Genomic DNA, 15,520 nt, shown 5'->3' on the forward strand with positions numbered 1-15,520 from the left:
TTTTTTTGCACCCTCAGATTCCAGATTTTCAAATAGTTGTATCTCAGCCAAATATTGTATTATCCTAACAAACCATACATCAATGGAAAGATTTTTTATTCAGCTTTCAGATGTATAAATCTCAAATTATATATTATATAAAAAAAATGTACCCTTATGACTGGTTTTGTGGTCCAGGGTCACATATTAGAATGATTTCTGAAGGATCATGTGACACTGCTATATGCTGATAATTCAGCTTTGATCACAAGAATAAATTACATTTTACAATATATTCACATAGAAAACAGCTATTTTAAATTATAATAATTTTTCACAATTTATTTTTTTTTTGATCAAATAAATGCAGCCTTGGTGAGCAGAAGAGACTTCAAATACATTAATAAATCTTACCGAACCCAAATTTTAAAAAATGACCGTTATGACTGGTTTTGTGTTCCAGGGTCACATATTGCATCAGTGCGCGGATGTTTTGTCTGACGCGCTGTACTGACCCTGAAGGAGAGCAATGATTTATCTGTCTGTCGCTTTTAACATTTATTTGATTTCAAGTCACATAAATGTTTTATGCATGGTTTTAGTTTCTGTCACAGGCGGTATATTGCCGATCATGATGTGAATTCTGCTGTGTGATGCGAGTATGCGGCGGTGTTTCATGTGTCTGCGCAGGCATGCGCTGCAGCTGAACGTCATCGCCACGCAGCAGCTCCTCTCTCTGGCGCAGCAGATGCAGCACCTGCAGGCCTTCATCCACATCTCCACCGCCTACGCCAACTGCAACCGCAGACACATCGACGAGGTCATCTACCCTCCTCCGGTCGAGCCCAAGAAACTCATCGACTCTCTGGAGTGAGTGCAATATATCATCATCATCTCAAACTCGCTTACAGAATCTACCCGGCAACCACATCTATGAGCTTATGTTACCTTATGGAGTTAAAACAACCCAGAGCTGTAAGGGAAGAGTGTGTTCAATATCAGACTTAAGGTAATGTCTTTCAACAGAATTATGGTATGCTGAAAAACATATCAAAACTAAATAAAGATAAAACAAGGAGAGAATCGGAATAAAAAAAAAAGCCATAAACACCAGTGTAATTTTAGTATCACTAAGATATTAAAGATACTAAGATATTTTTGGTTAATATTTTGAATTAGTTTATATTTATATATTTTCTATTATATATATTTTATATTTAGTTAAAGTTTGAGTAATTTTGCTGTGTGGTTTTGTCATTTTCTGTGGGGTTTTTATGTCTATGCAATTCTTAGTTATTTTAGCACATCAAGTTAAATTAAAATAAAAACAAGAAATGTGTTCTTGGCAACAAGCTGAAATAAAAAAAAAGTGTGTATGTATGTATGTATGTATGCATGTATGTGTATATATATATATATATATATAATATATTATTCATGATATTTGTATATTTATAAAATATCAATTCATAAAATATATAGGCAGGTTTATATTTTAATGTATAAAGACCTAATACTTTATACATTTTTTTAAATTAATGTTAATATTATTAATATTATAAATGCGTAAAAATATTTGGAAAATATTTACATTTAAATTATTCAGGTTTTTTATATTCACTATAGTACTGTACTTGTTAGATGTATTATTTATTTTATTTATTTAAATATATATTTTGGGTATTTATGTATTTTAATCCTTATTTATTATTTAATCATTTATTTTAATACATTTTTTATTGTTTTATTATTTTAGTTAATGAATTAATGAATTTATTTACATTCCTTTTCCTACTCACTATAGTACTATACTTTTAGATGTATTATTTATTTGAATATCTTTTATTATTCATTCATTCATTTGTAAATTTTAATGACATTTTTATTATTTATTTTAATTTATTCTTTGTTTTTTTTCCCCCATGAACCCCAGTTTAAAAAACACTTGGTTCATGCCACTGGTCATTGCATGTCTGCTTTTCCACGTTATTTGACTCTGTCCAGCCAGATAGCATCAGGATGTTTTGTCTGACACACTGTGCTGACCCTGAAGCAGAGCAGTGATTTATCTGTGTGTGTGTGTGGTGTGTGGTGTGTGTGGTCTGTGTGTCTGTGTGTGTGTGTGTGTGTGGTGTGTGTCCTGTGTCTGTGGTGTCTGGTGTCTCGTGTGTAGGGGGATGGATGACAGTATCGTCTGTGACATCACACCCCGTCTGCTCGCTGACCGGCCCAACACTTACACCTACACCAAAGCACTGGCCGAGTGTGTGGTGCAGCAGCAGAGCGGCAAACTCAACATCGCCATCATACGACCGTCTATCGTGGGAGCCAGCTGGCAGGAGCCGTTCCCCGTGAGTGACGCATCCGCTCGCAACAGTCCTCGCTTTTACAGCTTGGATATCTGAATGATGCGGCTTAATGGTTGCAGATCTGGGCTGGTAACCCAGAGGATTTAGGTTCAAACCTGGACTAATGATTGCATAAACTTAGACATTTCTACATAGCAGAATATCATAGAGATGTTTGGTGGTGTTTATTATCATTATCTAAAACCATAAAAAAAATAAAAAAATCTTTCTTGAAATAATCATTAACTGAAATAATATATATATATATACTGTGTATATATACATATATATAAACTTAATTTCAGCTGGCTGCCAAGATAACATTTCTCATTTTTGTTTAGTTTATTTTGAATAACTAAAACTAAATAAACTGAAATAAAAAACATTAAATAAAAACTATATAGACATATATTTAAAAAAAATTATAAAAATACATTTTGGTTAACTTTGGGGTTTTTTTATTAAAAAAATAGACATTATTTAAAAAATAATTTTCTTTATTTGAAATAAAATAAACTTAAATTGAAGTAAAATAAAATATTACAAAACCTAATCTTATTTTCTTTCGGTTTTCTTTTCAACATTTTCATTTAGTTTAATTTGAAATGCTAAAATAACTAAAACTAAATAAAATGGAAAACTAAATAAAAACTGTATAGATGTATATTTAAAAAAAATACAAATATTTAGGTTAACTCGATGTACTAAAATAAAACAAAAACAAACAAAATTACAAAAAAAATTAAATAAAAACAGAAAATATAAAAAATAAAATTTTATTCAAATTATTAACAAAAACTATAATAGAATATCAATGATACTAAAATAACACTGGTTTGGTTTTGACTCTTGACTTACAAGCAACCGCTCAGAGCACCCTAGCAACTGCATAGTAATTGTGTCTTTCTCTGTGTTTTACAGGGCTGGATAGACAACTTTAATGGACCAAGTGGTGTTTTCATTGCTGTAAGTATTGCTTCGTGATGTTCTACAGCAGATCTGAAAGTCCTGAACCCCACAGAGCGATCTTAACCCTGTAAAACTGACTTAAAGTGACCTTCTAAGGGCTCTAAATGATCTGCATGATCAAAACTCTGCTGTTAAACCTGTCGCACACAATCTACTGCATGCCTTCTGTCCTCTGATTGATAGTTTAGAGTTTTTTATCAAGTCAAAGCTCTTTTAGTGTAATTGAACAAATGTCCAGCTTCAGCTGGAGCTTCACATGTTTTTTTTTATGTGAAATCTATTGATTTTAGTAAACGTAAACATAACTTTGATATTGTTATCAGTATTTCCAGATGAACACTTACTGGACTGAAGCAGCTCAGCTTTACTTGATTCTCCATCAATCATGTTTTAGAGTCTCAAATCTGATCCTCAGGATCTTTTGAGGAGCGTTTGTTTCCAGAAGCTTTACTTTCACTGTTCCTCAGCGGAGGAATGATCTTCACAAGCCTCCAGAACATCTCACATCTTCTGAGGAGCCTTTATTTATTCAGCTCTCAATCACTGCATTATATGTTTATATGACATATATTATATGTCAAAAGAAGGTACAGCAGATGTGTTGTATGTGTTTGTCTCTGCTGTAGTCGCTGGCTTCTCTTCATCATGGAGCATCTTTTCTCCAGACTGGAAGAGGATTTGAGCTGCAGACTGAAATATACTGAGACCTGCTTCCACGCTTCTGATCTCAGAGATTCATCAGTCAAGACCGGAGGACACGTTAATGAGCGATGCTTTCAGCTGCTGGAATTTGACTCCAAATTTCAAAATGAAACTTTCGGTTGCCAAACACAAGAAGAGTTTCATAACCGCCAAAGAAACTGTGGAAGGATGACGTTTATATCACTGATGGCACTGCGTTCATTCACCCTAACCAACTCTAATTCCAGAACATTAACACTAATTACTAAAGTGCACAGACGACAGGTTTAGTGTTTAATTACTACTTCCTCACGCTTTCATTGATTTAATTGGTTAACGTTTGAAGCGTTTTTCATTACGGGTCTGAACTGAACAGAGTTTCACCAATTAGCTCATTTATTTTACACATTCACACTCATCCGAAACGAGCAGCGTGCTCCAGTTGTGCTGTTTTCAGAGGTGAATCTGAGGAAATGCACCCTGTCTTCAGTGTTTTGAAGTCTCCTGAAATGTCTGTTTAATCACGTTTTCTTCTGCAAAATGCATTTGTCCATCAATGATCTGTGAGGCTTTAGCTGATGTGTGTCTCTCGTGAGAATTTATTTGCATGCAGTTTGATTTTGCATTCATGCTAACGCTTCATTATCACTGACAGTAGTAATGATTTTAATGAGGGTGATCTAGCAAGGTCCTTTGTGTCTGAGGCACAATTGTTTCACATCAACAAGAACCTCGAATCACACTCCTTTCATGCACTCATACCTGGCTCTCTGTGTGTGTGTGTCTAGGGTGAGCAAAATTCAGAATTTCATAGTTTTCTCTCACAATGTTCTCTGTCTTCTTGGGTGTGAATGTGCATTGAAAATTCTTTATTTAAAATGGTAAGACAAAAAAAATTGCATTGCATTCACATTTTTCCTCGTTCAATGAGACAAACTTCCACGCCCTTTCTTTCAGTTTTAAGAAATATTTTAGCATTTGGACTGCATCTAACATGCTAGTTAACTTCATTACCTCTTGCTACCACTATTTTACCGTGGTTTGCGTCTCTGTTTGACCTCTGCTTTCTTCTCTGGCCATCAGTCATCTTTCTTCCCTTTGCTCCTGCAGGAGCGAGTTCTAGTTATTTTCCTTTATTTTCATCACTACTTCATTAGTAGGTACCTCCTCCGCTTCCACAGATGCAGTTCTAAAGTATTGATCTTTCCATGTTCTCATATGAGCACTCTTTTTCTTTTTATCATCTACTTTTAGTTTCACTGCCACAGTAGTGATCTCTCCCATTGCTTCCACCTTTGTTTTTGTCACTAGTGCAGGGCTCCAGACAAAAATGTCAATTAAGGCGCCATTGGCTCCTTTAAGAAGAAAAATGTAAGCACCACATAAGAATTAACTTTTTATTTTTTTAAACTCATACTTTCAGTCATCCTGTCATGTGTATCCCTTACCAAAAAGTAGTATACTTCAAGTTTATTTTAGTAAGTATACTTAAGTAAAGTTCAAGTATATTTTTAAGTATACTTTATTGTCAGTTTGTAAATGTGTACAATATTGTAAAGTTTATCTTGTATTTTATTTGTTTTAACTCTTTTTAAATTGTTTATTCTTATTATTGTTTTTGTAATTTTATTTTAGTTTGTTTAATTATTTTGGCGGTAAGGGTCATCATGGGGGAAAAGATATAACCTTAATTGTATAAAGTGTTCTGTTAAAGCTTGGAAAAAATTCATATAAAAATATTGTTAGTAATCCAGATGAACACTTACTGGACTGAAGCAGCTCAGCTTTACTTGATTCTCCATCAATCATGTTTTAGAGTCTCAAATCTGATCCTCAGGATCTTTTGAGGAGCGTTTGTTTCCAGAAGCTTTACTTTCACTGTTCCTCAGCGGAGGAATGATCTTCACAAGCCTCCAGAACATCTCACATCTTCTGAGGAGCCTTTATTTCTTCATCTCTCAGTCAGCACCGGATTGCATTGCATTATATGTTTGGATCATTTCAATCTCATCTTACTGAGACATATTATTGGAGATACAGAGCGACGACTGATATTTATAGCATTTTATGTCAGTATCTGCTACACTTTTATAAAGATCTTATCGATTTACAAGCATCAGAATTTCGTCATATAAATATCAGCATCTGCAACAAATTGCATATTTTTGCTCAGGCTGACTCTGAATAAATCTGAGCTGTTTTTTCCTCCAGATTCTCACTATATCGGACTATATATGAGCCATAAAAGCCTGATGGATAAATTGATACAAAAAAAAAAAAAAAAACTTATTTTCTTTTATATTTTCTCTCTTTTTTTATTCGTTTGAATTTTATTTTAAGATTTTCTTTTATATTTTTATATTAAGGTTTCAGTAAACTGTTCCATTAAAAAAATAGATTTCTCTGACAGTTATTTTATATGTCAGGCTAAATTATGATGGACAAACTAAACAGACCTAAACATTAAAAGAGCAGTTTTAGTGTGAAACTGAAATCAGAATCATGATGGCTTTTAACTTAAGTTGCACTGAAATTAGTATACAACAAGGTGTTTTAACATCCGTAAAAATGCTATTGTACCTCCTCGCATCGCTCGCTGACCTGGCAAGATTCAAAGCGATGAAAACAATCTGCCCCCGTTTTTAATTAGTCTGTATTTCCTGAAGTCATTAAGCCGTTTCAGCCTCCTAAACGCCTCCGTGAAGCTCACAGCCAAACAAAGGCTCATGGTGCGTTTGGCGTCCTCTCTGAAGAAGCGTGTGTTTTGTGTGTCCCGGTGCAGGCTGGGAAGGGCATCCTGCGCACCATGAGAGCCAGTAATGACGCGGTGGCCGATCTGATTCCTGTAGACGTGGTTATAAACCTGACGCTGGCCGCCGGCTGGTACACCGCGGTGCACAGGTGAGATTTGCTTATGCTAGACCCACAGGTCATTAAACGGAGAATATTAGCATGAAATATCCCTCTGCTGATGTATTTGTGTAAGGCAGAAATGAGCGGTTGTTCACATGTGGCACGGTGTGATTTCCTTGTTCTGTGTTTTTATTTCAGACCGAAAACTGCACTCGTGTACAACTGCACAACCGGAGGCATTAACCCTTTCCACTGGGGCGAGATCGGTGCGTAACATGCTTTTCTATACAATACATATTACATACATGTGATGTAATGTAGTGAAATGTTTTTCCTTAGTTCCTCATCTCACAGTGCAACAACACACAGAAACAACAACGAGTTTAGGACATGCATGTGCATAATAAAAAATTGAATACAGAATGTATGAAGAAATGATGTGAATAAAAGGAATTAGAATAAATGGAAGACAGAATATAGTAGAGAGAGAAAATAAATATAGAAAATACATATATATAAATAAATAAATACATTAGCTATACAGTTGGATTTACAGTGTTGGAGCATTTACTCATATTTTTCACAAATTTTACAAATAAATAGTTTTTAATAAATAGAAAAACTGAAATGGTTTTTTGTTGTAAAATGAACTCCAAACATTTATTTGTTCTTAATTCTCAATACTTTTGTTTTGCAACTTTGAATTTTTTGTATTTTTTTAGAAATAGTGTGCAGAATACAATAAATGTTTGAAACAGTGTAATGGTCAGTATTGTATTACATTGTATTATTGTATTACATTACAAAATAAAATAAATTAAATAAATAATTTCAAAGAAATTGAAGTAACCTGTTGAATTAAACATGACATTTTAAAAGTAGAAAGACTGAAATGATATTGTCTTGTAAAACATACACTAATATTTTTACAGTATTTTATTTACAAATTTTTACAGTGTACATACTAGTTTTTTTTTTTTAAAGGCATTTGAAATAGTATGCAGTATGCATGTTGTAAACAGTAGCTGCAAAAATTGCTAGTAAATTTCACAACTAATTTCAAAGAAACGGCAAGTAACACATTGAATTAAACATGAAATTTTGAAGTAGAAAAACTGAATGAACTCCAAGAATTTTTATTTATTTACAACTTAAATATTTTTTATATTGTACAATCCTATTAAAAAAGCATATAAAGCCTGCTACAACAAACTCTGAGGGAGTAAGGTAATATCATGATCTTCTTTACAGACTTGGGAAACACTCTTTACTTGATTTAGGTATCTTTAAATTTTTATTTTATTTAATTTTATTTATTTATTTATTATTATAAAAAAAAAAAATTTGTTTGTTTTTGTTCTGCACTAAAATGATTTGCGTCCTCGAATTTGACTTGGAAAGTCAAAAATTAAAAATAAATCATAATTGCATAACTTCAGGTTCATTGAAAATACAGTGTGCATACTATTAATTTAATAGAAAAAGCATATGAAATATTATGCAGTATGCAATGCTAAATGTTTGAAAGAGTATCATTGTCACTATGTTGTATGTTTAATATTATAGTACATTTAATTCAGGTGTCCAGACTGATGTCAAAAATGAATTATAATTGCATAACTTAATCCTCACACTGGACACAATGCAATGCATTGCATTTGCATACTGCACATTTTAGCAGATGCATACTGCTTTGTTTCAAAAACAGCTCACAGTACATCACTGGGATCATACTGTACTGTATGTGTGCGGTGTGTGTCGTGCCGGAGGGCAGATCACTGGTCAGAGAAGCTGAAGTGTTTCCATGGCAACAGCAGGATAGAGGGTTTACCATGAGCAACATCTGGCTGCCAGCATCACCATGCCAACGGCCAGAAACAGTGTAGTGTTACGTTCAGATTCATGCTTCAGTAAATAGTGGTTTAGTAGTTGTCATATTATATACAATATCGTTTGCTTTCCAGAGCATCACGTGATGTCCACGTTCAAGAGGAATCCTCTGGAACAGGCTTTCCGTCGGCCAAACGCCAACATCACCTCCAATTACCTGATCTACCAGTACTGGATCCTCGTCAGTCACAAGTTCCCCGCGCTCATCTATGACCTGTTCCTCCGACTGTCCGGACAGAAACCACAGTGAGAACAAAACAACCTCTTAAGAGTGACATTATACTCACATGAGCTGTTCTGTTCTGATAAAATAGCGCGGATCTGTAATATAATATAATGTAATCATTCAAATGTTTGGGGGTAGTAAGATTCATCAGTGTCTCTTCTGCTCACCAAGGCTGCATTCTTTCAATTAAAAATACAGGGAAAACGGTAATATTGTGAAATATTATTATAATTTAAAATAGCTGTTTTTTTTATTTAAATATACTGTATATTATAAAATGTAATTTATTTCTGTGATCAAAGCTGAATTTACTCCAGTCTTCAGTGTCACATGATCTTCAGAAATCATTCTAATATGCTGATTTGCTGCTTAAGAAACATTTCTGATTATTATCAATGTTGAAAACAGTTGTGCTGCCCAATATTTTTGTGGAATCCGTGATACATTAGATTTTTTTTCCAGAATTTTTTGATAAATAGAAGGGAAAAAACAGCGTTTATTTGAAATAGAATTGGAAATCTTTTATTATGAATGCCTTTACTGTCACTCTTGATAATGCATCCTTGCTGAATAAAAGTAGTAATTCATTTAACAACTTACTGACCCCAAACTTTTGAATTATAACATATTTTGTATTATAGAAGTAAGAATAAAATATCTATAGAAAACAAATCATTAGAAAAATAGCATGTTTTGGTAAAATCTTATATTGTATTATAGAAATAAGAGAAATGTCTATAGAAATTAGAAAATAAATTTTTTTTTTGTTAATATATAAATAGAAACATTGGTATTTATTACATTATTAATTTAATATACTTGAATGTAATGTATATAATTATTAACAATATATAGAAATCAAATATGTATGGAAATTAGAAAAATATATTGTCAATATATAAATTATATACACTTAGTATAATATACATTTATGATTATTAAAATTAATAATTAATGTTGTTTAATACATTATTATATTTGTTATATTATAGAAATAAAATATCTATAGAAATTAGAAAAATGCATGCATTGTTAACATATAAATAGAAATATCAGTAATTATTTTATTATTAATATGAATAATTCATAAAATTTAATCATAATACATATTAATATAATTTCTTATGTATTATATTACTGAAATAGATACAAAACAAATATCTATGATGGTGTAATTGTCATTGGGCGAATTCCAAACGAAAGTGAGCATCCCTATGCCCTACTCCCTTCGAAGGGCAGAGTTCTTTTAAGGGTGCAGGGCATTACTGTCGCCTATTCAATTTACGTTTGTATGTGAAGTCGAAGTCATACCCAACTTTGCTTTAAAAAGCATCGCAAGATCTCCTAACCGAAGATCACATGATCACAAACGGAATTCACTTCCGTGACGTGACCATCACATGTTCCCTTCGCTAATGGACTTCTGGAAGGGCCTTCGTGAAGGGATTCAGTTGTTCACTTTCGTTTGGAACGTCCCTACAAATGGCGTCCCCTTCCCGAAGTGCCCTTCAAGGGTGTTTGGAATTCGCCCATTGAGTGTTCATGTCTGTGTGACCTGTGTTCATTCAGAATGATGCGCATTTTCAACCGTCTGCACAAAGCCATCGGTCTGCTGGAGTACTTCAGCAGTCAGGACTGGACTGACTGACAGTCTGTGTGGACCAAACTCTGCTGAACTCTTCCTCGTGATCTTTCAGACCTTCAACTTTGACGTCCGTCAGCTGAACTGGCCCGAGTACATCGAGAATTACTGTATCGGCACCAAGAAGTACGTTCTGAACGAGGACATGTCAGACATTCCCGCAGCCAGACAGCACCTGAGGAAGTACGTCCACCTGATGACACGTTTACACTGTTATTGAACTGAACTGAGCTGAATAACGACACCATAGTCTTCTGTAGAGCTGCTTTACAGCTCAAATTGAATTTAAAAGTATTAGTTCTTTACCACAAACCTTTGAAGGGTAGTGTATATTATATTAAAGTGACATATCTATAGAACAAAATGGAAATTAGTTTTAAGAAAAAATAGTTTTATTATTAATTATAATACACTATATAAATGTATTATTAAAATGTATTTACTCTATTTTTAGTGGATTTAATACATCCTTGCAGATTAATGACAGCATTCTTACTGTCATATGTTGTATTATATTATAGAAATAACAAATAAGATATTTATAGAAAAAATAGAAATTAGAAAATAAGACAATGTTTTGCATGTTTTGGAAATGCAGAAATAGAAAAATTATTATTAATTATAATGTTATAATATAGTCCTTGAATAATAATATAATAAATGTATTATTATGACTGTAGATACTGTCAATTTTAAAAGATTTAATGCATCCTTGCTGATTGAAACTATTTTTACTCTTATATATTATATTATATTATATTAAATAAAATATCTGCATAAATAGAATAGAAAATCAGACAATATAGCATGTTTTGGAAATAAAGAAATAGAAAAATTATATATTATATGATGTTATATTATAGAAATAACAAATAAGATATTTATAGAAAAAATTGAAATTAGAAAATGAGACCAAATGTTTTGCATGTTTTGGAAATGCAGAAATAGAAAAATTATTATGAATTATAATGTAATAATGTAATATAATATAAATGTATTATTATGACTGTAGATACAGTCAATTTTAATAGATTTAATGCATCCTTGCTGATTAAAACTATTTTTACTCTTATATATTATATTATATTATATTAAATAAAATATCTGCAAAAATAGAATAGAAAATCAGACAATATAGCATGTTTTGGAAATAAAGAAATAGAAAAATTATATATTATATGATGTTATATTATAGAAATAACTATATTATATTATAGATGTATAGAAAATGGAGAAAATAAAACAGCGTGTATTGAAAAATAGATTTTTTTTTTTTTTTAACATTATCATGATTATATCATTAACATATAATAAAAATAAAACTGCATGTATTGAAAAATAGAAATTATTAAAAAAAACTTGTCATTATCATGATTCTATCATTAACATATAATAATACATATGAAAGCTTTGTGTGATGGTGAATAAATAATGGCCTGTAAACACACTGCAGCCTGTCCATAGAGAAGAGGAAGCTTGATTAAACACACATTGAGTTTGCAAGTTGACAGTCAGTAAGTGTTTGGTGTTTCATTGAATTATTGATCCTCCGTTCACAGGCTGAGAAACATCCGATACACGTTCAACACGGTGCTGCTGGTCTTCATCTGGCGCGTCTTCATCGCTCGCTCTCAGATGGCCAGGAACATCTGGTACTTCGTCGTGAGCTTGTGCTTCAAGTTCCTGTCCTACTTCAGGGCTTCCAGCACTCTGACCCAATGACCGGAGCAACAGGAAGTGTGTGTCCTCATCCTCCGAGCACTTCCTCTTCCAGAGGTGTCTTCAGCCATCCACACACACACACACACACACACACACACACAGGTGTTTCTTTAGCTTTCCTCACCGGCCGCTCGCTCCACCTGACTCCTCCATGTGCTGTTTTTAAAGGTGTCTTCTTTTATAACGACTGTCCTTAATACCGATTATATATGCAACAGTTTCTCCTTTACATTCTCGTCGCCATCCAAAATCCAGAGACGCTGCCTTTGTGTCTTCTGATGAAACACTGTCTTCTCGACTACAGACAGTGTTTCGGACCACTGGATCTTCGAGGTGTCCATGACTTACCGCTCAAAGCTTTGCTGTTTTCAGCCATTTCTCTCTCTTTGTGAGTGTGTGTTTGTCTTTTAACGGTTCGTTTGTGTCCTGTCTGTTCTAATACCATGTAATCAAGCCGGAAAACTCTTTCGGTTGGTGTTTTGTGTTTTTTTTTCTTGTTTAGTTTGCTGCGTTCGGAGGGAAAGGCCTGTGAACGCCAACAGATCTGATGCATTTATAACATCACACATATTTTTTTGCCAAGTCGTCGCTTGCTCAACTGTATATCTACCAGTTTAATCATAAACACTCAAAATCAAAAGAAAAAAAAAAGTCTATTCATGAAGAAAATGCAGCCTATTTTTAAGGAACTAAAATAGTTCCTAAAATAACATTTTCATGACAATTAAGCACTTTTACCACCAAATTTAATGCATTTTTAACGATTCTAGAATTATTCTAAAAGTCAATTCTCATTACTGTAATACAGTGCTTTTACAGTATTACTGTAAAAATAAATACTGTTATATTATTACATTTTAAATATTAAATTTTTATTTAACAATTAATATAAAATATTATTATATATAATTATTGTAATTTATTATAATTGTACTTATTTTTAATAAATTATATATATCTATATATAAATAATAAATATAACAATTTTATTTTTTTACATTTATTTTATTGAATTATTATTATTGATTAATAATTCAATTTAGAAAATATTAAAATATAAAATTACATTTTTTCCAAATTTCTTTGAAATATGACACACTCGACCCGTTTCACCCATTTATGTCTGTTAATTTTTCTGTTTGTACAGCAGAACACACAGTTTAGCGTCAGACTCTTTCTGCGAGTGTTAGATGAGGATATTTCTGTCTGTAGACGGGCGTAAGATAGTTTCATCGGTCTGTAAATATTCTAGATATATAAATATATTCCTTTTCAGATGATATACATACCAAAAATGTACAAATGTATATTTGCGAGAGTGAATCAAAGGCTGGTTAAGAACATCTATTTCCCGGAAATGACTGAGGGCTTCCAATATTTTTTTGAAGAAAAGCGAAAAGTGAAGATAAAAAGCGTCGAGTCTCTATTTCAATGTTGTTTTATGTGTATTGACCACTGTTTAAAGTGCTCTGAATCTAGAGACGTAAAGGGACTTAAACCTGCAAACCTTTTCATCCGATTTCAAGGGAAACGTCCCTCACCAGCTTTTCAATCATTGGCTTTGGTAGTTTCTATGCAGCACAACCTGTGCTTCTTCCTTCTAGAAACGTTTCTATTTTGTTACCGTTTGCTTTTTCACCTTTCTGAAGCACTTTTATTTCTGTTTGCTTGTCAGATGAGCCAAATTGAGTGCATTTATAACGTTTTATGAATCTACTACTCCGCCAGCGGTTGAATATAAACCTGACGGCTAATATTTCGTACGGTTTTACAGCATCGTGATCAATCGACACTATTTGAGGATCTCATGAGTGTTCATTTTTCTACACTCCCCCTGGAGGTCTATTGCCAAACTGTATTTTTAGATCACCGTTTCTAAGACGTGTCTGCCTTCTGTCGTCCGGTCTTTTGTATGTCGCACACAGTATTCATGCGTCTTCCTCAGCTCGTTTAGCAGTAGTGGAGCGATTACTTTAGATGATTTGAGATGTTTTTTCTCCTGCACGTTACGAGTCTCAGTAGAGAAAGCACACGCACACTAACATCTCCTCTTGGAGCATTCCAGACATGAGAAAAACAGCCATTTTTCTACGAGAAACGAACACCTTGGCTTGATGTCTTAACAACGGCAACCCTTCGTTTTTTTAAGACAAGCTGAGCTTTCAAATGAAGCTTCTACTGCCAACGTGATCTTTACAATCTCAAGCGTTTGTGCTCTGCCACTGATGTTTGTACAGATGAGGTGATTGAGCTGCATTGGGTTTGCAGTAAAATTATTTTTTTAAAGAAAAGTCCCCTACTGAAAATGTTTCTTTCGTCCAATGTAACGCGTGTTTGCTTTTTACATGAGATTTTCACAGTAGTGGCTGACATGGATTTTGACCTTCCTCTGCTCAACATTTGTCTCCATGATGTGTTGTACGGTCGAGGTCCTTGAATGAAAAACTGTACTTTGATAAATTGTATGCGTGACCGTTTGTGGCAAAAGAATTCATGATAAAATAAACTGAAATGGCCAAGTTCCTGGTTGTCTTCATCTTTTATTTCACCACACTATGAAACCATATCAACACAAACATGGAATGATATTCAGAATTGGTTTTGTATGTTTTATGTTCTGGGTCAATTTGACCTGCAACACATTTTTGGGTTTTCAGAAATACAGGTAAGAACGTCTGTCTTGAAATTGTGTGACTATTTCAGGTCATGAACATGGCTGGAAAGTTTCAACGCTCTGAGGTGTTGTGGCATGTGCGTATGAAATCTGACCTGCAAATTTTTAATTTAAAGGCAGGTGCACAGACAATTAAAAAAAAAAAAAATAAAATAAATAAATATATATATATATATATACACAAAATATGTTATAAAATATGTATATATATATATAAAACAAATGTTTAGACCATAGTTATAATAGTTTTTAAAAATCTCTCGTACATTTTTTTGTTAATGCACTGAAAAAAAATGGTGTAGAATTTACTTTGAAACCATTTTTACTCAGAAATTGCTAGCAGATTTTAGAAATGATTACAAAGAGACAGCAACACACTGAATTAAACATACAGTTTTGAGAAATTCTTGTAAAATGTACTCCAAAAAAAAAACTTAATTTACAACTTTACAATTTTGTTTTAAAAAAGTGTAACCGCTAATGCTAACACTTCCGCTTTTTTTTTTTTTTTTGAATGGTTGCCACTGAATAAAAAG

General features: G+C 33.0%; 1 protein-coding gene across 1 annotated transcript in view; it reads left to right on the forward strand.

Moving 5' to 3' along the window:
- The window catches only part of LOC107729154 (fatty acyl-CoA reductase 1-like), a 44,370-nt gene extending 31,512 nt beyond the window's left edge, over positions 1-12,858 (forward strand). Inside the window, 9 exon segments of the mRNA XM_016539547.1 lie at positions 670-849; positions 2,153-2,330; positions 3,249-3,293; positions 6,760-6,878; positions 7,029-7,096; positions 8,795-8,966; positions 10,516-10,606; positions 10,608-10,771; positions 12,148-12,858. Coding sequence (XP_016395033.1) covers positions 670-849; positions 2,153-2,330; positions 3,249-3,293; positions 6,760-6,878; positions 7,029-7,096; positions 8,795-8,966; positions 10,516-10,606; positions 10,608-10,771; positions 12,148-12,310 — 1,180 coding nt within the window. The 3' untranslated portion in view covers positions 12,311-12,858.
- Positions 12,859-15,520: the final 2,662 nt, after the last annotated feature.

Source organism: Sinocyclocheilus rhinocerous, unplaced genomic scaffold (genome assembly GCF_001515625.1).
Source record: "Sinocyclocheilus rhinocerous isolate Xijiao unplaced genomic scaffold, SAMN03320098_v1.1 scaffold3263, whole genome shotgun sequence".
Lineage (NCBI taxonomy): Eukaryota > Metazoa > Chordata > Actinopteri > Cypriniformes > Cyprinidae > Sinocyclocheilus > Sinocyclocheilus rhinocerous.